The 22,009-nt window shown below is 52.9% G+C and overlaps 5 protein-coding genes across 5 annotated transcripts; 3 read left to right on the top strand and 2 right to left on the bottom strand.

The window, feature by feature from the left end:
* Nucleotides 1-535: 535 nt before the first annotated feature.
* On the bottom strand, nt 536-1,524 carry BDZ83DRAFT_634394 (uncharacterized protein). The gene is made up of 2 exons (XM_060509092.1): nt 1,376-1,524; nt 536-1,235 (listed from the first exon to the last, which is right to left on the bottom strand). Exons 1-2 carry the CDS (start codon nt 1,378-1,380, stop codon nt 683-685), a joined length of 558 nt encoding a protein of 185 aa, XP_060360691.1. The 5' UTR covers nt 1,381-1,524; the 3' UTR covers nt 536-682.
* A 2,894-nt stretch (nt 1,525-4,418) lies between these two features.
* Nucleotides 4,419-9,000, top strand: BDZ83DRAFT_587120 (glycosyltransferase family 28 domain-containing protein; the record flags this gene model as incomplete). The annotated part of the gene is made up of 4 exons (XM_060506010.1): nt 4,419-5,256; nt 5,313-5,413; nt 5,474-8,659; nt 8,719-9,000. 4 exons carry the CDS (start codon nt 4,419-4,421, stop codon nt 8,998-9,000), a joined length of 4,407 nt encoding a protein of 1,468 aa, XP_060360690.1.
* A 2,610-nt stretch (nt 9,001-11,610) lies between these two features.
* On the top strand, nt 11,611-14,983 carry BDZ83DRAFT_39630 (FCP1-like phosphatase). The gene is made up of 2 exons (XM_060502822.1): nt 11,611-11,782; nt 11,979-14,983. Exon 2 carries the CDS (start codon nt 12,017-12,019, stop codon nt 14,525-14,527), a length of 2,511 nt encoding a protein of 836 aa, XP_060360689.1. The 5' UTR covers nt 11,611-11,782; nt 11,979-12,016; the 3' UTR covers nt 14,528-14,983.
* Nucleotides 14,984-15,264: 281 nt separating this feature from the next.
* On the top strand, nt 15,265-16,253 carry BDZ83DRAFT_587142 (GRIM-19 protein; the record flags this gene model as incomplete). Its single annotated transcript, XM_060506013.1, has 4 exons — nt 15,265-15,315; nt 15,624-15,730; nt 15,960-16,112; nt 16,208-16,253. The coding sequence occupies 4 exons, from the start codon at nt 15,265-15,267 to the stop codon at nt 16,251-16,253; spliced, it is 357 nt and encodes a 118-aa protein (XP_060360688.1).
* Nucleotides 16,254-17,747: 1,494 nt separating this feature from the next.
* On the bottom strand, nt 17,748-19,143 carry BDZ83DRAFT_755914 (FAD dependent oxidoreductase domain-containing protein; the record flags this gene model as incomplete). Its single annotated transcript, XM_060514678.1, has 2 exons — nt 17,748-17,783; nt 17,854-19,143. 2 exons carry the CDS (start codon nt 19,141-19,143, stop codon nt 17,748-17,750), a joined length of 1,326 nt encoding a protein of 441 aa, XP_060360687.1.
* Nucleotides 19,144-22,009: the final 2,866 nt, after the last annotated feature.

Raw genomic sequence — 22,009 nt, 5'->3', positions numbered from 1 at the left:
CTAGGATACTATGGGGAGAGTTGCCATGAGGTTAAGGCATCTCGAACAGACTTGAAGCTTGGAATTCATTCCCCCTTTACCATGAACACTTGTATCTAGGTTGATCGCATGACTCTGACAAGTAAAAAGGCATGCTACTATGGAGTGCGATCGGTAGAGGTCTTCTTTCATTCGCGGTCCTATCAGTGCTCGCAAGTTTGGATAGTGATAGGATATAAGTCAAGCAGAACCGCAGGGCGTAGTCGGGATTAAAAGTGTGCCCAAAATCAGCCAGCCCTTGGCTTTCCATAGCATATGTGGTTGTTTACGAAGCCCTGAATTGGTGAGCAGGAGCATGGGTCATCTCCTGGCATCTGATTTTCGTCACTCTCATGTAGTCCATAAGTGTTTCCATGAATAATACTTGACTGAGAAGGCTTCTTGGCTATTTGGACATACCTTGGGCCGTTGTTGGTGTTATGTTGGTTTTTCTCGTGTATTTCCTATCAATTTTAATTTCAAGGGAAATTCAGGGGGGGGGGGGGGAAGGTTTCAATCCGGAAGTAACACATCATCATTCTGTCATATGAACATTTGATTCTGTCTGAAAGTATTTACCAATGAGACTTATAAAACAGCTCAACTGAATTGACAAGATCTTATCGTTGATCATCTCCTTGTTACTCGGAATCCACTCAGGCGATTAAACCACCCGGTAAGCATCATAGATGACCGTAGCTCCCAACCGAGCACCACTACCAACCCACATGGCAGTGTTAACGATATCCTTGTATCTCTCATCTCCCGTCTCCATCTTGACATTCAACCGGAAGCTGTACTCGGAGGGTTTGACATCATTCGCCCTAGCCGGATCAAACAGCCTCTCCATGACCTCCCTCGGTCCAGTCCGCCATCCCGTCGTCTTCACAGTGATGTACGCCGGCGTATCATCATCCGTCTTGAGCAGATAGGACGTCTCGACGGCGGTGCTGAGGGTCTCGTTGACGACAATCTGGCTGTCCTGCCCGCCGGCGACCACGGTACCGGTGCCCCACTTGGCCGAGAAGGCGCCCCCGGAAAAGGAAATCCAGTTCCGCTGGCCGAATGGGCCGACGCCGACGGGGATGAGCGGGTTGAGGTCAACGACGATGCGGAAGTCGAGGTCGAGTGTTGGGACGGGAAGGGGAAAGGCGGCGGATGTGCGGTTTTCTGGGAGATTACTCTCGTTGAAGGGTGGACTTTGTTGCGACGAGGGACTGGGTGAAGTTAGTATTTGGAGCTCATGTTCACGCGAGCCTTGGAATTCCTCATCATTGGAAAGAAAAAGGCAGTCACCTACGCCAAACAGGCTAAGAAGGTGAGCAAGGTGAGCAGTGCGTGAGGGGATCTGAGATACCTCATGCTGCGCTAGATCTCGAGGTAAGATACGCTTGGTGGTGGTCCGTGGTTTCTAAAGTTGTAGGGAAGCCCGAGATTTGCAGCGGTGATGGAAAGCTTGAGACGGAGGACAGACACGCAGTGAGCAGAGGAAATGTGAGATGATGTCAAGAAACGGATTGAGTTCTATATACTGCGCAACGTCGTCACTTCCCGTCTCCCCCTCTCGCGCGGGTGTTGATGCCCCGCCCCCGCAGTAGTATTCGGCGATGGTGACCGGCATTTCGGGTCCGGATGTCGGCTTCAGTCAAGCTCTTCGATCGCGCACCTTGGTGTCGTAACTACTTCAAGCCGGACTCCTGCTAGCCATTTCCGTGGGTTATTCTTGTATGAGGATGATGGAAGCTGTCAAGCCTAAGCACTGGGATAAAAAGTTGTATCCCGCCATGTGTGAGTGCGTCTTCAGTTTGTTACTTACATCGCTTCAATTGGAACAAACGCTGCTGGAAGAATGGAAGCCACAAGCAAGGACGAGGAAGCAAGGAATTCATCCCCCATGGTAGTGAAGCTCTCGTATGAGAATTATATGATTCATGAGTGGTCGGGTTTTAAGTGAGACATTGAAACCCACCTCAGTTTGACATTGTGCAAAGAAAGGGAGCCCACTGCGTAAGGCTTAGAGACCAGGAAAAGAGACAAAGTGAATAACAACTACATTACGACGAGTATGGAATTAGAATATCAAGGTGCTCATATTGATGCGAATTATTTTGATATTTTTTGTTTTGCACTCATTCAGAATCAACATGAGACTATTATGATCTTGTCACTGGACAACACCTCGAGTGAGGGCTAGAGGCCCACCACAACATGGTCCATCTTGTTGAAAAAGTCTTGTCTGACAAAAATAAACAATGAGATCCGACGATGTTGAATGCGTTTATTATTTTTTCTCATTCAGAGCTTGGGCGGCTCTCAACAAAAGAGGGGACTTGATATGGGGCAGATCTGGGATGCCCCCGCGATGCGAATCTGAGTGCTCGGACAGTTGCTCATGCCAGAGAGTGTCGTTTGCGGTCACTCTGGGCTGATGTCATTTTAGGCTTGGTTCCCTCATTACCACCTTGAATTGGGGTCTGTGAGTGAGTCTGAGCTCAGGTGAGTGACGGCAGCTACGGACTGTATTTGGCCACTGGATAGTAAGTATCAACGTGTTTTGAAGGCGAATACTGAGTGGTCTCGATATGCATCTGCTGATGAAGACAGGTATGTGTGCCTCGGGTCTGGCGGGAGCGAGCGAGGTCAGGCTGGCGGCGCTGGGCCGGAGTGGTCGGCTCACATGGCAACCCATGTCTTTTGTCAAGATCTTGTGATGGGACCCGGATGGGGCACTTTGGCGTCATGGGAGTTGCTTATCGATAAGGGAGCTTAATCTGAGGCCAATGGGAGGGTAGGGATATGTCGGGGATCCACAGGGGACTTGGTTGCAGTTTCTTAGGTAGGTTGTACTTTTGTACTTGTGGGGCCCCACGACGCCTTCCTTCCATTTTCCTTTCTTCTGTTGCCTCTCATCCCTCACCTTGCTCATCATGCTCATCTCACTCTCACCTCTGTGTAAAGAAAGAAGCCTGAGAGGAGCCAGAAGAGGCAATGAGGTACAAGGTATTCTGCCTATCCTATGACCAGTCAGAAACCTACCTATCCACTGGGAACTGGGTAAGCAGAGGCAGAAGCAGGCAGGGGCCACTCACCCATGGGCCATCACAAGCTTCATGCAATCAGACATTGGAGCAACCAAAGATGAACCCACTCTGTTCAAGACACCGGTCCAATGGGAAAGCAAACAGAGAGAGAAAGTGAGAGGAATGACTGGACCCCTGAGAGGAGCACCTACGGCATCCATGCATCCCAGGTCCACAAGGTTCGGGAACATTGCGGATAGAGAGGAGGAAATGCGCGTACTTTTGGCGCAGCATCGCGTGCAGCTGCGCACAGAACTTGGGGGAGTCCAGCTGCTGCTAAGGTGCTGCTAGTGCACTTCCGAAAGACAATGAAGCAAGTGAGACTGTGAGAGGATGAGTCTCTGACTCTCTCAAAACACTCTCATTCCACCTGAAGAGACCTGGCTGCTCCCGGTTATTTTGACCGTCTACTTACCTGATGGATTCCTGAGGTAACTCAAAGGGTGAAAGGTGAATGCTACGGGACCGAACTGCCTAACAAATACCTTCGTAGTACGGATAGATGGCTGTGAATTGCCGCCTTTCCCCTTGCCTTTGGAGCCATCCATCAATTGACAATTGTATCCCAGCCCCCCCGTCTTTTCCGGGGTTCAGGCACAGCAATAAATAACCTTCATTCAACTGTTCCATTTCCCATCTGATCAACGAGGTGCCTACCTCTTACTACGTACTAGGTAATCCGCAGTCCTCATGTCTCTTGCTTTCTAGCCGTACCATCTTCTCTCCTACCTACCTACGGGCTAATAAGTACCCAAGGTAGTAAAGTACTGCCGTCTCTGCCTTACCTAACCCTTTTGACTCTCGTCTTTGTGCCACCCTCCTCAACTTTCTGTTGTCTCTCTCTTACACAGTACATTCTTCAAGGTTGCCGCCGTGTTTCTGGCTGCCATTCCGTCTTCATCCCAAACCAACGGCCCAACCCACGGATACCTTTCTTACCTCACCTTGCTTACTTCGCTACCTTGCTCACCTTACCTGACCGTTAACTCTGTACTTGATCGCCTTCAGACTCTGGGCCCGGCTTGCCTCGTTCTCTGTCCCGTAACACTCCCGCGAGCTCAAACCTTATCGTCATCGCCCGAATGAACCCGCTATAGCCACACGACTCTTCCTCCACCCTCCCACCTTCCTCTCCGCAGTGCGACGCTTCCGCCGCCGCAGCATCGTCTACTTCGCTTTCGCCCTTCCCCGCCTCTCCACCATCCGTGCCGCCCGGACAAAGAGGTTGTCATCGCACACCTGGAGTCCTACCTTACCTCACCAAGATAGCGACTGCCTCCGACCGACCGACCGACCGACCGAACAAACACGCCGATAGCGATGGCGTCGCCCGCTCCAGCTGGCGCCGCGAGCGTCAGCTTCGGCGAGGACGATGTGAAGAAGCGCGTCGGCAAAAAATTACAGAAGAAGCGGCACGAATCAAATACCCCTACCATGGAGCTACCAGAGAGGTTAAAGGAGGGCGACGATAGCAGAGAGGAGGACTTGGTACCGCAGCAGGGCCCGCCCATGTTTATGAACATGAACCAGTCCATCTTCGGTCTCATTGCTGCGGCCGGCTCACGGGTGGACTTCCACGACCGCTTCGAATCCAGCGACGAGGAGAGCGGAGACGAGGACGAACCCACCCGCCGTCACGGTGCCGATAAGTTGGAAGGCGGCGACGACAAGGTCCACGGTATCGGCCACCTCTTGCATCGAAAACAGCGCCGCCAGAATGACTCCGACTTGTCAAAGACGACCGTCCTCAAGAAGGATTCCTCTTCCAAGACCGAAAAACACCGGCGCAAGATCTCCGGCTCAAAACTCCTCCGATCGCTACCGGCGCTCCCACGTCTGCCACGGCACAAGTCGAAAAAGGAGCCCTCCAAGCTGGAGCCCACCTCCGAGGAAGCTAGCGACACCTCCGAGCCCTCTCCGTCCCAACCCGCCGATGATACAAGAGAAGACGATGACCAAGACGGCCACCGCCTGGCCCCCGTTATGAGCAGGATGCTCGAGGCAAAGGCCGAAATGTCCGCAAGACCCAGTTTCGACGTCGACCGCCGGTCTAGCGACCAGCTGAATTACAGCGACTCTGGCGATTCAAACTCCACTGCGTTGGCGCGCCGTCTGCAGGACATCTTTGAGTTTGACCACCCCGAAGCTGTCATTGAGGGTATGTTCATGAATAATACCCCGCCAGTAATGGGCATAAATAGGCTAATATGCAAGCAGAATACCCTTGTTGGTTGCTCCAGAGCGTATTACTCCAGGGCTATATGTACATCACGGCAAAGCACATTTGCTTCTATGCCTACCTACCAAAGAAGGCGGTGCGTACTCACCTTTGCTATAGCCCATCTTGCTGCAATACATACTAATAGAAACCACAGCACGAGGTCGTCAAGTCGGGCTATCTGTCCAAGAGCGGCAAGCGCAATCCAAAGTATAATCGATACTGGTTCCGCCTCAAGGGTGATGTTCTAGCATACTACAAGGACCCCTCCAATGTCTACTTTCCCAGCGGCCAGATCGACCTCCGTTACGGTATTTCAGCCAGCGTGAACAACAACAAGGATGGCCTCACCTTCACCGTCGTTACTCACCACCGGACGTACCACTTCCGCGCCGATAGCGCTCCCAGTGCCAAGGAATGGGTCAAGAGTCTGCAGAGAGTCATCTTCCGTTCTCACAATGAGGGTGACAGTGTGAAAATCTCGCTGCCCATTGAGAATGTCATCGACATCGAGGATACCCAAATGCTCGAGTTCGCCGATACTTGCAAGATTCGTGTCATTGACAATGACGAGACCTACGCCATTGACGAATACTTTTTCTCCTTTTTCAGCTTCGGCAAGGACGCCATCAGTGTGCTCAAGATTCTCATTGAGGATGCCTCGTCCAGCGCAAAGGATGCCGCCCTTCTCAAGGCAGCGCAGGCCCAGGAGGAGCAGGAGAGGCAAGAGAAGCAGCCGGTGCCAGCTTCGGCCCGCAGCTCCATGAGCGTAAGTAGACGTATCGCGCCGCCGAAGCTTAGGACGACCAAGCTGCCCGATGCTGTCAAGGCGACGCTGTCGCCACTGTCTGCTCACAGCCCCTCGGCTCTCAGCCCACGCGCCAGTATGGATGCTGCGCGAGCTAGTTTCGATGCCTTTAGGGGGTTCCGCCGCCGTAGTCTGGACTTGTCGACTATCATTCGCGATTCCTCGCCCCGGCGTAGCTTCAGCGGTAACCGGCGCTCGATGAGCCGGAACCGTCTTGATGACTCTCGTCACGGAATCCACAAGCAGGGTTCTACGGACTCATACGTGCAGTCGTCTATGGAAGATCCGAGCTATTCTGGCATGGTGGCTTCATCAAACGAGGACCCATCGGCAAGCCAAATTCTACGTGGCAGCGACGTCTTCCAGAACCCCACCGTGCGACGCTCAGCTTCGGCTTCCCGGACGGAGCTCGAAAAGAACCAGCGCCGTGACGATAGGAGTCCCCCGGCACTGGCCGCGTACAGTGGCCAGCATGCTGCAACAACAGGTTCCATCAATGATGGCGACAAGCCTCCCGTGACTCCTACTCTGCAAAGCATCACTAAAATGGGTGCATTCCCCTTGCAGCGAGTGGGCGCCTTTGCGCAGTATCTCAACAGCACTAGTGGTAAGTTGGGCTCAATGCTGGCAACGGAGTCAATGGGATATGTTGAAAAGGTGTCTGGCATGTGGCGAGGCGGCCGAAAGCACTACGATGCTCCGCCCGAAATTAAAACGGACGATGAAGATTTATACGAGGATGCAGAGGGCAAGATCCAGACTTCCATGGATCGATTCCGCGCACATTTCGCGCTACCCGAGACGGAGAAGCTTCAAGCGACCTACTTCGGCTACATCTTGCGTGTCTTGCCATTGTACGGCAAGATCTACATCAGCGACAAGTCCTTCTGCTTCCGCAGCTTGTTGCCTGGAACGAGAACCAAGCTCATTCTGCCCTTGAAGGATATTGAAAACGTGGACAAGGAGAAGGGTTTCCGGTTCGGCTACTCCGGCTTGGTGGTTGTCATTCGCGGACACGAGGAGGTCTTTTTCGAGTTTGGCCAGGCCGAACTCAGAGACGACTGCGCTGTTACTTTGCTGCAAAGCCTGGAGACAACACGCTACCTCAAGGAGTCGGGAGACCTGGATTTGGACGAGAAGGAAGAGGAGGAGAACGCCATGGCCGAGCGTGACGCGTTGAAGGAGGCTCGCCAAGTTGAGGAATTCCACGACCACGAACTCCGCCTGCCAAAGGAAGGCTCAGGCGTAAGCGATGCTCCGACGATATTGTTCGACGACCCGAAAGCCTCATTTCTCAACTTCAAGCCTCCCCACTCGATGAAGATCACTTGCTTGACGATCGGCTCCAGAGGTGACGTTCAGCCGTACATTGCGCTGTGTAAGGGCTTGATTGCAGAAGGCCACAAGCCTCGGATCGCTACTCACGCCGAGTTCAAGGACTGGATCGAGGGACACGGTATCGAATTCGCAAAGGTCGACGGTGATCCTGGTGAGCTCATGAGACTCTGCATCGAGAACGGCACATTCACGTGGGCTTTCCTGCGCGAGGCCAACTCCATGTTCCGCGGTTGGCTGGATGAGTTGCTGGTTTCGGCATGGGAGGCTTGCCAGGGCTCTGATCTCCTTATTGAGAGTCCCAGTGCCATGGCGGGCATTCATATTGCAGAGAAGCTCTCGATTCCCTACTTCAGAGCCTTCACCATGCCGTGGACCCGGACCAGAGCCTACCCTCATGCGTTTGTTATGCCTGAATACAAGATGGGTGGTGCGTACAATTACATGACGTACGTCATGTTTGACAACATTTTCTGGAAGGCGACTGCTCATCAGGTCAACCGCTGGCGCAACAACACACTCAAGTTGCCCAACACCAGCCTCGAGAAGATGCAGCCCAACAAGGTTCCTTTCCTCTACAACTTTTCCGAGTATGTCGTCGCGCCGCCTCTCGACTTTTCGGACTGGATTCGCGTCACCGGCTACTGGTTCTTGGAGGAGGGTACGGATTTCAAGCCGCCGCAAGAACTTGTCGACTTCATTGCCAAGGCGAGAGCGGACGAGAAGAAGCTCGTGTATGTCGGCTTCGGATCTATTATTGTGAACGATACGGCCAAGATGACCCAAGAGGTCATTGACGCCGTTCAAAAGGCCGATGTTCGCTGCATATTGTCCAAGGGCTGGTCGGATCGTGTGGCCAAGCAGGGCGAGGCGGACAGCGCAAAGGACGAGCCCATTATCCCGCCCGAGATTTTCGTCATCAAGAGTGCGCCTCACGACTGGCTGTTTTCACAAATTGACGCAGCCGCCCACCATGGTGGATCCGGCACGACGGGTGCCAGCTTGAGGGCTGGTATCCCGACCATCATCCGACCCTTCTTTGGCGACCAATTCTTCTTTGGTGGCAGAGTCGAGGATATTGGCGTCGGTATCTGCCTGAAGAAATGGGGCGCAGTCTCTTTCGCCCGTGCGCTTTGGGAAGCTACGCATAACGACCGTATGATTGTCAAGGCTCGCGTGCTGGGAGAGCAGATTCGCAGTGTAAGTTCCATTTCTGATCGTTTTGTGAGACTCTGTGGTCAACTAACATACATAAATAGGAACGTGGCGTGGAAAACGCGATTCAGTGCCTGTACCGCGATATGGAGTACGCGACGAGCTTGATCAAGAGAAAGGCAGGCAAGCACGCGCATGCCGAAGAAGACGAAGACGAAGAGGCCGAGGAGAGCTGGACGTTTATAGGAAACGACGAGCCCGACCCGGACATGACGACCAAGAAGCTGTCCGAAATGGGGACACTACCCGGGCTTCCGGGGGACAAGCCTCTGGGAAACAGAGTGATGCGTGTCTCACCCTCGCCCTCACAGCAACCAGTGGCCTAGGGGGTCAACCAGGAGTTGCTCAACGAGGCGCTAGGGGACAGCATCCTACGCGACTTGACCCTGGGGCCGACATCTGAGGTGGATGGAATGGTATCGGAATGGGAATGCGTCGGCGATTCTGGGATGTTACCTGATCGAAATGAATGAACATTGGCTGGCGCGGCGTTTCACGGACTTTGCTAGAGGATTGTGGGGAAGATATTCTATTTTCCTGGTTCAGAGTCTGGGGTGGGAGATGGGGGAAACTGAACGACTGACTGACTGGTTTACGGGGTTGTGGCGTGATCAGAACGGCACTGGGGATACGGGACAATGCGGCACCCATATTCATGGATAGAGAGTACATTAATACTCGATTATGACCTTTCTCGGTAATGAAGTAGCCTTGTCTGGCATTACAGACGAACAAGAGCAATGTTTGCTGCAGATCTAACAGAAGCGTACAAGTAGACTCTCAATGGCTTTGGTGTATTCAGTCCTATTCGATGCTCTCAGGAAGAGGTGTCATGCACAATGGTATAGAGAGCTGGTAAAGTCTGGGGGAAAGCTCTCTCCGCTCTACCTTAATTGACCTGCATTGCGATTTACATGGATCATCACGCTATTGGCGCATCTCCCCATAAGTTACCTTATGTAGGTAGAGAAGGGTGGCAGCATCAAGGCAATGCCGGCAGAGAATGAGGGAGCTGAAAGCAGCTGCTGGATAGGGCCGGATGGGAGGGGTTTGTTGACAAGCCAGAATAGAATCAGGAGACAAAATAGATCTAGAATGGGAGGTAGGCAGGTTGAGGTTAGGTGGTGGGAGGCTGCCGCTGCATTGCTGTTGCTCATGTGAGGTGCCGAGTTCACGCCACTTTGGAGAGGGAGTCACTGATGCAGGTGGTCCCGTCACTGGTGTTTGCTGACCACTGCATTTTGCCTCCCAGGTAGCTCTACTCCATACCTTAAGGCACCTTACTCAGTGGAGCTTATTCCCAGGCGCGTGACAGAGAGTGGGCATAGCTGAGGTAATGTTGAAAGTCTTTGGGAATGGTGGATGTACTGAGGCTTTGTGACACTCTTCTCATCGGGTTCACTTATTGGAGCGTTCTTGCTCCTTATTCACGTGACTCCTTGTTGGTTGTGTCTGTTTGAAGAGGCTCCCTGTTGTAACCCAATGAAGAGAGCAGAAAGGTGTGACTGGCTGGCAGAGGTGGGATGATGGATCTGGGTGCTCACAGCTGGGATAAGAGAGAGGCCACATGCACTGGCACTGCACAGGGTGAGGCACAGGAGACAGACTGACATACTGTGAGTGAGAGGGGAGTGAGGTGAGGGTGAGGGTGAGGGTGAGTGAGGGACGAGTTGGAGAATGAACAAGGGGGTGATTCGTGAAGCTCTCATGCAGGGGTCACCAGGCGGCCACCAGTTGAAGCCGGCTGGCGCCATGAGCGGGCAGAGGAGGAGGAGCATCGCTGCATCACGAAGAAGCAGGCTGGGGTGCTACAGCAGGTACAAATAGGCCATCGCATCCCACTCTTTCAGAAGGGGGTGGCTCGGCTGATAGTGGTGGACGGACACCAAAAAGGCTGCCTTTTCCCCCTTCTGCCAGCGACCAGCAGTGACGCTACCAGCTTTTACCTTGTACCTCGACAGCTCAGGCCTTGTACCTTTTCTTCCATCTCAGCATCGTATCATCCAAGACCCCATCACATCACACCACAGCTCTGCCAGTCTGTCAGATACCTGACAACAAGCAAGGTGCTACAAACAAGAGTGCATAAATCACCTGTACGCATACTCGACAACGATATCATCAACATCACAGCTGTAAAAGTCAGATCAGCTTGCAGCTGCTGTACCTCAACGTTCCATCACCAAACACTCGAAGCCTTGGCAAAGCAACGGACTGCCGAAGACCCCGAAGTACTTGATCCCGCCAGAACAGGTACACACACACCAATACAAACCGTTCAGTGTTTCCGCTGCCAGTCCTCGGTAAACTCAGCCCCACTCAACGGGACCTCCCCGCCGCCAAAAAGCTACTTACGGAAAATCATTCCTGCGATAGGCCGACCGACCGGCCCCATTCCAGCTACCCAAGTGGTCAGTGCTCCCCGACAGCCGACCCCACCCCGTCTCGCGGCTCACCTGGGCTTTCCCCGTTGGCTCTCCTTTACCGCGCCTCACCTTGCCTTCACCTCGCCCTGCTTGCGGTGTACGTCACGGTTCGGTCCAGACCTACCCACCTCCACTCGAAATCCCCAAGCTCCAAAACCTCCACACCCGCCGAACCCCAAGCGAGTAGGAGCATCAGCAGCAGCACCACAGCTCGATATCCCATTGCGACTCGCATCGAAACCAGCTCCGACTTCATCCCACCACACATTACGGATCACACGCGTCAAACAAACAGACATCTCGCGCGACAAGATCCAGCATTCCGTCCAATTGCATCACGTCATCAAAAACTCAATTGCGCCTACAACCCGAGGAATAACTCGACTAAGGCAAAGGCAGTCAAGACCCAAGGCTAAGAAGAATACGGACGTCCCACGCGTTTCTTCCCTCTCTTGCCATCCTGCACCATCAACCACCACCAACTAATACGACGACGACGACTCTGCATACCTGAGCTACTCACCCATCTCACACCTATCCGTCCATTTCATCCCGGCGCAACGCTCCAGAGCTTCCCCATCTGTTGCGTATTCGTCAAAAACTCCCCTCATCAGCTTCGGGGCAATGGGATTGGCCACTACACCGGCACCTTCTCCGATTGTTACTGGGGGAGTCTCATTAGGTTCGTCGCACCTCCTCCCTCCATTTTCGAGACGTCATTGAAGGTTCTCTTCGCTGCCGCCTACCGCGCCTCGTGTCGCGTCCACTTTCGAACAACCCTTGCTTGCTGCATCTTCCAGTTCTTCATCCACTTGCGCGCACGCGCGTGTTTCAACAAAGCTCACGTTGCTAACCTTGGCTCTTTCCCACCGCGACAGACTTTTAGACCAAACCCTCCCAGTAGCCTGCCGTCATCATGGGCAAGCTACTTTCACTCGGCGCGAGACTGCGCTACCCGATTACCATTACAAAACTCCTCAAGCGCCCCGGCGACGCCGTCCAAAAACAGGAGAGCGTGCTCGAGTACTCCTTCAAATGGATGCGCGAGGTCGGCGACCCCATCGCTGGCAACACCTGGCAAGAGGAGGAAACCACAGTCGTCGGCTGGGATAGTCCGGCCGAAGGCACACTCAAAGAATGGCGTCTCAAGGAAGGCATGACATTCACCCGCGACGCCCCGTGTATGATGGTCGAGGAGGCCTGCTCCCACGAGATCCAGTTCCAAGGCTTGTGCGCCATCTGCGGAAAGGATATGACCGAGGTGAACTGGGCCACCGCCGAACGCGATACCCAGCGCGCCACGATCAACATGACACACGACCAGACCGGCCTCATGGTCAGCGGCGACCTGGCTGCGCGTGCCGAGTCCGACACCCAGAAGCGTCTGCTACGACAACGGAAGCTTAGTCTCGTTGTCGATCTCGACCAGACCATCATTCACGCCTGTATCGAGCCCACCGTTGGCGAATGGATGGAGGACCCGTCAAATCCCAACTACAATGCCGTCAAGGACGTCAAGAAGTTCCAGCTCAACGATGAAGGTCCACGGGGCATGGTCACATCCGGCTGCTGGTACTACATCAAGATGCGACCCGGTCTCGCCGAGTTCCTCGAGAAGGTTGCCGAGCTTTACGAGCTCCACGTCTACACAATGGGAACACGCGCATACGCCCTCAATATTGCCAAAATCGTCGACCCCCAGCAGAAGCTCTTCGGCAACCGCGTCATCAGCCGTGACGAGAACGGAAGCATGATTTCCAAGAGTCTGCAGCGGTTATTCCCGGTGAACACAAATATGGTGGTCATTATCGACGACAGAGCAGACGTGTGGCCGAGCAATCGCCCCAACCTGATCAAGGTTGTGCCGTATGATTTCTTCAAGGGCATTGGTGATATCAACTCGAGTTTCCTCCCCAAGAGACAGGACATCCTGCCCGCGCCGCCCGAACCCGAAGCGAAGCCAACACCAGTCGCCGCAACAACCGCAGCACAGACGAGCGAGGCATCAACAGCCGACCAACCAAATGGCAAGGTGTCTGCCATTGACGAGCTGGTAAAGATGAGCAGCGGCGACGACAAGGTCCTGCAGGAAGCACAAAGCGGAGAGCAAGAAAGACTGTTGGAACAGCAAATCAAGGAACGGCCGCTGCTCCACATGCAAGAGGCGCTTGACAAAGAAGACGAACAAAACGAAAAGGCAACACAGGAAACCGAGAACGGAGCACATATCATGACAGTACAGCATCGGTCGCAAGTTCTCCGCGACGACGATGCTGAGCTACATTACCTACAGCAACACCTTGCCCAATTACACCACAAATTCTACACCGAATACGACGAAAAGCGCGCTGCCGCACCTGCTCAGTCTGCCCCGCGTAAGAAGACGGGCGACGACGGTATCGACCTTGACGCTGTGCCAGACGTTGGCGAAGTCCTCGATACGATGAAGGCCGCGACCCTCGAAGGCACTACGATTGTCCTGTCTGGTCTTGTACCACTGGGCGTCGACGTCTTACAGTCCGAGATCGGCATCCAAGCCATGAGCTTTGGCGCCCAGATCTCGACTAGGGTATCCAAGCAGGTCACCCATCTCGTTATTTCTACGTCTCGCCCGCGGACGCAGAAGGTCAGACAGGCAGCCAAGATGCCGAGTATCAAGATTGTCAGCCAAAACTGGCTGTCTGATTGCCTCAGTCAATGGCAGCGCGTCGACGAAGCGCCTTACCTGGTCGAGGTCCACCCAGCAGACCGCCGCCAGCCAGCGATGTCCGAGTCAACAGACGCGGAGACGATTTCTGACGCCGATGGTGACGACTCACGGCCGCATTTGACAATTATTGACGAAACGGGCGAGCAACGCGTACTCGAGGAAGACGACGATGCCTCGGACGAAGATGAAGGCGACCAGGACGGCGATGAAGAGAATATGATGCTCGAGTTTGAGGACGGTCAAGTCAGCCCGATAGACGGCCTAAAGTCGTTTGACTGGGAAGGCGTCGATGACGAGATGAAGGAGTTCCTCGGGAGCGACGACGACAGCTCAGATGCCGATACGGAAAGCCGTAGTGGCGATACCGATGCTGGCGAAGACCTGCCCTCATCCCAAGAGTCTTCAAATGCGGTCACTGGCGGTACCAAGAGGAAAGCCATGGAAGATGACACGGCTTCCGATGAAGGCGGTAGTGCGCTGTCCAAGAAGCAACGCATTGCCAAGAGCCGTGGTGCTTCCAAGTTGAGCTCAGTACGGACTCCCAATGTCGAGGACAACAACGAGTCGAGCAGCCTGCCCACTCCTCAAGTTACTGGCGACGAGGAGGACGTCGCGCTCATACCGGACAACGTTGCTGCGAACGGACTTGACGACTTCGACGAGGACGATCTCGAGGCAGACCTTGAGGCTGAGCTCGCTGCCGCCGGAGAGGACTAGTGATCCTTACCACCGGTCAACGAGAGGCATGATGCATATAAAGATAAGCTAAGGAAGGAAAGGCCACGAAAGTGAGGAAGAAAAAGTTGGTTGGCTATGGTTTATTCGGTTTATACCCCAGCCTTTCCGTTGGCGAAGCATGGCATGGAGTTGAGATGTGCAAATATTTGTAGGATTCAAAGTGCAGTACTGCTTGTTGAGGGTGGTGAATAGACGATCTGGTGTTGGGTCGGTGCATATCTAGCCACTTGAGATTTATGACCTATATGAATCAACTCGAGTAGTCGATCTCTGTTCAAACTTAAGTGACATTGTACACATGTATAGGTACCTCTCAATCGTGTCCAATTGCTCACCGAGACCCAAGGGGGGCACGCCTCGGTGAGGGTGGAAAAGATGGATCCACAGTATGTCTTACATAAGCCATCGGCCAATTGAGCGAATCACCATCGACCCGAAAACAATCACCTCAGGCACCCTAGGCCAAAGCTTGTCCCCGAATCTCGAGCTCGACGACCACCATATCGCATCGCAACCCACACACCCCCGTCGAATCGACGTCGATACCCCCCTTCCACTCTCTCGAACGGAACAATTGTTTGTTCGATACGCACTCAATTGACTCCGCCGACCCAAGGAGCAACTGACCGACGAAAGTCACTCGACGACACTTTATACATACCCTCTAGACGAGCGCAGCCGACCGCGTTGGGTCGGTAGGAAACGATTGAGACAGGATGCCTCAGGATATGCCGCCCGTGGGGGGTTACCAGGCTGTGCAGTACAAGGTGAGTGATTCTGGCGTGGTGGAGGGACTGGGGAGAGCATGGAGTGTGAGGGAGTCGCAAGAGGAGGACTTATGAAGGGACGACCGGGTCGAGCGGGTTAGCTATGGGAGCAGCAATATGGCAAGAAGGCATTTGGGGTACGGGAAAGTTAGGCGCCATCGACTGTTGAAGTGACACTTTGACCGAGGATACCGAACTGGGACGATGAGAGGTTGCTAGGCAAGGGACACTTGGACTCGGGACCACGGATATGGGGACGGCGAGGAGCCACAGATTTCTGGAGGAACCATGCTGATTATTGGAAACAGCGCAACTTGCCCGCCCGTGGATTCCGCCCCGGCACAATGCTGATCGGTATGGGACTGGTGATGGGATACGGATGGTATCAATTGACCAAGGGTATCCGGGAAGCCAAGTACGTTGCGATCATTTTACTCCCGACACGACGATTTCGATATTCCTCCCATCCGAGTAATGTACGGGCTTGCGGACGGTCTGGTTGACAAGATGCCGTACTGCTCAACGAGGGGCAGTGAGGTACATCGACAACAGGAAGCACGCAATGACGAACATATACCGAGGGAGGAATAGAGCAATTAGACGGGACACACAGTCTCGAGGAGCACAATGCTGACAAGACACAGCGAGCTGGCGAGAGAGAAGATGTGGGCGCGTATTCACCTCATCCCCCTCCTCCAGGCCGAGGAGGACCGCGACCAGGTTCGTAGGTGGTACGCCGATCAGGCGAGAGAGAAGGAGCTGTTGGGCGAGAACACCAAGGTCTACCACAACGAGAGGTATGTTGATACAGCACTTCCCTCTGGCCGACTATTGTCCGGTGGAGAAGGGAGTCTATGGGGATTTGGATGAAGATGGCTAATTGATGACACAGATTCGTTCGTCCCACCTTTGCTCTTGCGCCGCAGAGCAAGAACTAGATTTTTCTTATCTGTACCTGGTGGAAGAGAGCAGGCTTCGGAGGGGAGATGTTGGAGAGAAAGATGGGTTGGGGCAAAAGAAGCTGGCAGAACGCTGGCATGTGTATATGATACTTTTCGGGATGGAGAGAATCAAGACGACTTGTTCAATCATGCTGGTCCTTATGTCGACTTTCAGACTGCCTCATGGTATCTGGTCGGTATGCCCCTGGTGAGGCAGAAGAACGACATTACTGCCTTGGGGTCATGCCTTTCTGTGTGCAGTATGCCTCTCGAAAGTTGCAGAGGGAATCGGGGTTCTTGGAGGAGCCTTACTTGAAGGTTATGAGTCTACCTCTGATCCCTTGAGATGAGTTAAAATTGCAGTGAACCATCTGCGTCATTAAAGGCCTCTGATGCTATCCTGGCTTACTGCGCCTCTTTGTGGCTCTTGGCAAGAGACGAAGTGTAAAAACATGGCCCAGGGCAGGTTACCTATCCTTTCTTTCTTGCTGTACTTAGAACCGACGGGGGTAGCTAAGATTGCAATGTAGAGAGTAATCGCTGGTCTGGCTGCGGCGCTGCGAGTACTGCTGCTTTGATTTAGCCACACGTCTCGTTGAACCTCGAGCGCTCGGGGGGGGGGGGGGGTTAAGATTGCAGTGCAGAGATGAGGCGAGTTGACAAAATGAGGCGAACCTTTTGGTGTCCAGACGACTGGACACAGTACAATCGGAGACCATCCAAGTATACATTACAAGATGGCTGTTTTAGAGCACTTATGGTTCAACAACGTCAGCGAGTTGATGCCAGCAAAGAGAATGCAAAGGGCCCTTTACAAGCTAGGTAATCAGGACCTAAACTTGTCCCACGATTGCAAGGCTATAGCAGCAGGCGATGGGTCCGATCGCAGGTAAACACCACAACTCAGAGATTGAAGACAATGAATACAGCTAGAGATGGTAGTGTCACAGAGTATAGGAACAATTATGGGAAACCAGACTATAGTTGTTTGGGTGATCGCAAAGATCGTTGAAGAAGTGACAAGCAGAATCTATCGCTGTCGCTCCTAGCTGAGGCCACTTCTTATCTCTGAATCCAGCCTTCTCCAGCTGCGATATTTAGGAAAACCATCAGAAGAATTTCTTGATTTAAATTGAACTCCGCGAAGGCAGTTGAGCTCATTCTGGGTTATAATGGTGAAGGAGGCGAGGTTCTTGATCAAGATAGATAGTCACGTCAAGGCAACGGCCACTCAATAACCCTCTATCGGGTCTTAGGTCTGGCTCAACTGTGACCGAGGACAAGCGGGCGGCACAATGCAAGCAAAGCGGGCCTCATGGTGATCTATTGCCACTTGTACACAAGCATACCAGCTAAATGCTCATTTAGGGGTTGAATCGTCGCATTGCTTGGCGTCTAAAGAACTGCGTTTCCTCGTCTCTGGCGCCTTCAGCACGGTTAAAAAGAATTGATACTTCCATCCGTCCTCTATCTTGCTGTATATACCCCCTTTCAGGAGCTACGGTCCATGGCAAATAGTTTGTTGGTCTAGCCAATACTTCGTGTCAATATGATTCTCTCAACGTCCGGACATGAAAGATGTAAGACTGCCACTTACCTCTTCAACTACGTCGTAGAACATGGCCCACTTTGTGAACTCTGGCGTCCTAGTTGGAGCATTCGCATCCATCTTAACGCTATCCCAGTCCGTTGGGTGGCCAGTGAAACCCGTAGCTAAGAGTCTCTGATCCCTAGCTTCTTGCTCTGGCCCATCAGGAAGGGTGAACAAGACAATGTTCTCATAGCCGACATCAAACATCTTTTCAGCGCGTGGCTTTCTAAGAGCCTCCCATTTCTTCAAAGTAGCAGCCAGCTTGTCTCGACTGGCACACCAGCGAAGGGCTGTTCTGAGAGCCAAGCCGTCCTCGATGCCTTGGCTCACCCCTTGGGCAGTATGCGGCAACATGGCATGCGCAGCATCCCCTAGAAGAATACACCGTCCGCCAAATCCTATCCAGGTTTCCATCTTTGGTGCTGTGGCAATGTGCCATTTGTCAATGGGATACCCCCCACGAATCACACATTCGATGTAGGCACGCAGCGGCGCACCGAACCCTTTGAACATTTCGCGGATCTCTTCAGGGTTGCCATCCGAATTCCAAGTCCCACCCAAATCCGCATCAGCGGATGGAAGCCCATAATGTAGACTGCATAGAAGGATGCGAACGGTACCATGAGCAGTCGGCCGCCCGACGCAGTAAAGTCCGGGACCAAACATGAGATGGTGCGAGCAAACGCCAAGCGGAGCGGCGACTGGGTCGTTCTGCACCCTGGTAATATCGACCTCTGTCTGAAATATGCATTCGGTTGTCATTACGGCATTCATATTTTGTCCGGGAAACATGAGCTCCCGGATGCGTGACTTGATGCCATCAGCGCCAACAACAAAATCAGCCTCGTAATCGCTGCCATCCTCCACTACCACGCGAAGTTTGCCACTTTTCTCTTCGACGATTTTGGCAACGTTCTTGTTGAACAGATGTGTGGCTCCTGCGGCAATGGCAGCTTCGTAGGTTATTCGCTGCAGTGATGGCCTATCGGTAGGCTTCCGGACCGTCCCACTGGGAATAGCCTCTGTAACTGTGAACGGCTCATCATCCTTATATCTCCATAGGATGTCACTGACGGTTTCCACAGATACCTTGTCCAGAGATTCTGTGATGCCAATTAGATTCAGGCATTTCACAGCGGAAGGCTGTACGATGAGGTTCCCTCCCCGTGTTTGAAGTCGAGAGCCGCGTTCGAGTACAGTCACCTGGTGCCCGTCAGAAGCCAAAGCCGCCGCTGCCGTGTTTCCGGATGGCCCCGCTCCAACGATCAATATTGAGAACGAGAGTTGCGAGGACATGTTGTTTGCCTAGTGTTGGTCGCTCATTGACGACACCTCAGCCGATCCTAGATAGTGTTTTCACTCCCAATCAGCGGCGTAAAATGTGTGGCAGTGGTCGGGAGGCCGCAACTAAAGTATGCAGCGTGTGTTTACTAGGCACGGTCTGCTCATTAGCCGAAGTCCGTCGAGACAGGGTCGCCAGTACCATTTGACTTTGGGACTGAGCTGTACTAGCCACTAGAGATAGTGACCAGCACGGCAGGTGAAATTGCAGTTTACCACGTGCCCAAATGTCAATGACTGTTAGACCACAATAACTACACCAAAATTCTTCCTACTTGCTCAATTAACACTGCCAATTCGCTCACTACCTCTGAAACTCTCAAGCTGACGAGAGTGTTGGAGGTTGATTCCCTCACAATCCTGGGCCGGGAAGTAAGCCCGGCCTTCACCCAGACCATGTAATGCACCGCACCGGGCCGAGCGGGTCTCCATATACCCGGCATAGAGCCCGAAGAAGGCTGAAAGCTCAGTGTCTTGTGAGACTTTGAGCCTATGTTACGCGACCTTGAAATGGCATAGTAATGAGTTCCATCTCCACGCCCAATCGCGCTTCGGCGCTTCTCCATGTAGGCCGTATCCGGATACGCGTATATATGATACTTTTCGGGATGGAGGGAATCAAGACGACTTGTTCAATTATCACGCGAGCTACTCATCGGGCTCCACAACTCCCTACGTTGATCGGCACATCTCTACCGAAACGACGAAACGACAAGTGGACATGCAGATCGAAGCTCACGTCAACGGCTCAATCGTCGGGTGTATGAAGTGAGTTGGTATGCTAACACAAATACAGACAGACTGGGTCGAGCGCAAAGAAACAATTGGATGGTTATGTTGTTCGTCTCTGGTCCCTCGAGATGAGTTCAAATTGCAGTGAACCTTCGCCCGTTATTCTGCATCCAGACCGCTTGCACCCAACGCAGCCATTGGTCGAGGGTGTCGGCGTGGCATGCAGGCTGACAGGTGCGCCTTTTCGTGGCCCACAGCAAGCTATATTTTCTGCTGTAATTTGTGTAGCCGTCGAGGGGAGTTAAGATTGCAGTGAAGTCCAAGCCTAATAGATCGCGGCAGCGCAAAGACATCCTGTATCAGGTGTTGACAATGCGGGCAGTAAGGACAGACTGACCTGTAAGCAGACAGCTGCGTCTTTCTGTGACCAATCGAAGAGCAGAGTGTAAATCCATAGTAAGGAGGAGTCAAGATCGCGGTGAGTATCTGAGGGCACATTTGTGCCCTCCGTTTACAGACAACCTCAGCCACCGCAGATGTGCTAGCCAAGTAGTTAGGGATGCGTTTTATAAAGCAATCTTTCTTTATAGCGGAAAAGATAAAAAGGCCGATTCCTCCATGATCTTTTGTGCTGTCGTGTCCCGTGTCCATGACAGTCTTCCCACCTGCAGAGAGGCATCTCTTCATCTTCAACAGCACTCCCCATACCTGGAAGCTATCCCATCTGTGCAGTTTTTGGGTTCGTTCAAGGTAAAAGTGGGACTCGATAAATCGACTGGAGGGTATGATTCCATGTGTGAAAGTGAGGCAATCGACATATTTTTGCAGTTGTCAAGGACGAGCACACGGCGATCGCCTCACGTTGGGCAGAGAGTAGGTCTATCCAATTGAAAGACCGCCAAGATTTGCACAACCATTGTAACCTGACGTTGCCAATGCGAAGAATTCTGTAAAATATTCTTCGGCAAATAGAAAGGATACGTGCAGCTCAGGCTGCTGAGGTACCAGGTTTCAGTTTGACGGCAAGTCAACCATGAATTTCTAGAAAATATGTTATGGTGCAGTGTAGCTATCTCCCGAATTCCTTTGGGACCAAATGGAGGTTCTTAGATTTGGCATAGAAGAGAGCTCATGACTTTCGCTGTCGTCTTTACAAGCAGCATCATGGGCTTTTATGCAGACGTTGGCTGAAACAAGCCTTTTTCGGGAATCGTTACAAATCAGAGCATACTGAGGAAGGAATTTGAGGCCTTGAAAGTCGCCGATAGCTCAACCGGCGAAACGAGACGCGGCTATCACTGCAAGGTCTGCGATTGAAGTTGTCATAAGAACTCGCAATTCGGACTCGGACCGAAGATGACCATCGGCTCCGAAGGACTGCCGGCTGGAGACCATCGGTGTGGACCCGCGTCCCTGAGCCGCTCCGGCATCTCAAGGTGGAGACGGCGAAGACACGGCGAATGATGCCAGATTCCCATTCTCATGCCTCAGCTCATTGGAAGTTTTTATTGGAGGCGACCTTTGAGGGCCGTACTAAAAATAAGGCGAACTCTGGTAAATGGCTACCAACAAGTTGAACGGAAAGATCGTCATCGAAGTAGCGAAGTCTGTGGACTAGAGGAGGCCCTGGCTAGAAAGATGGAAGTAAGAAAAGCCGTCAACCATTTTTTGTGAGCCGTAGAAATTCTTAGGTAATTCGAAGCCAGATTTTCCCAAAGTCCAAAGAGCAAAACTCAACCATGATGTCCAGCAAGTGAGCAGTGGGGTCTTCGTCCTCCGGTGATGGCGGCTTGGCTACGAGGGGCTGGCCTGCGTAGGTGTACTAAACAAAGGAGCACTGGCGAACAATTCGTGTTTTCGCATCTAGTACTGAGGCTCCATACTCTGTCAACTAAGAAGAAGACCGAGCCACACAAAGCTCTGCAGTCTTCTCGTACCTTTCGCACTCTAGCCACTGACCTCGGTCCGCGTATTCGGTGAGTGTGCGAGAGTCGAGTCCGAGTCCCTCGCGTTTCTCGGGTGAATCCACCCATGATCGTCAACTCCGGCTTGGTTCATTCGCAAACTCGGACCAGGAGCGAGAAGTACA

Source organism: Colletotrichum acutatum (assembly GCF_030867785.1).
Source record: "Colletotrichum acutatum strain CBS 112980 chromosome Unknown BDZ83scaffold_112, whole genome shotgun sequence".
In the NCBI taxonomy this organism is placed as follows: domain Eukaryota; kingdom Fungi; phylum Ascomycota; class Sordariomycetes; order Glomerellales; family Glomerellaceae; genus Colletotrichum; species Colletotrichum acutatum.
This window is presented reverse-complemented; position numbering and strand designations above follow the sequence as displayed.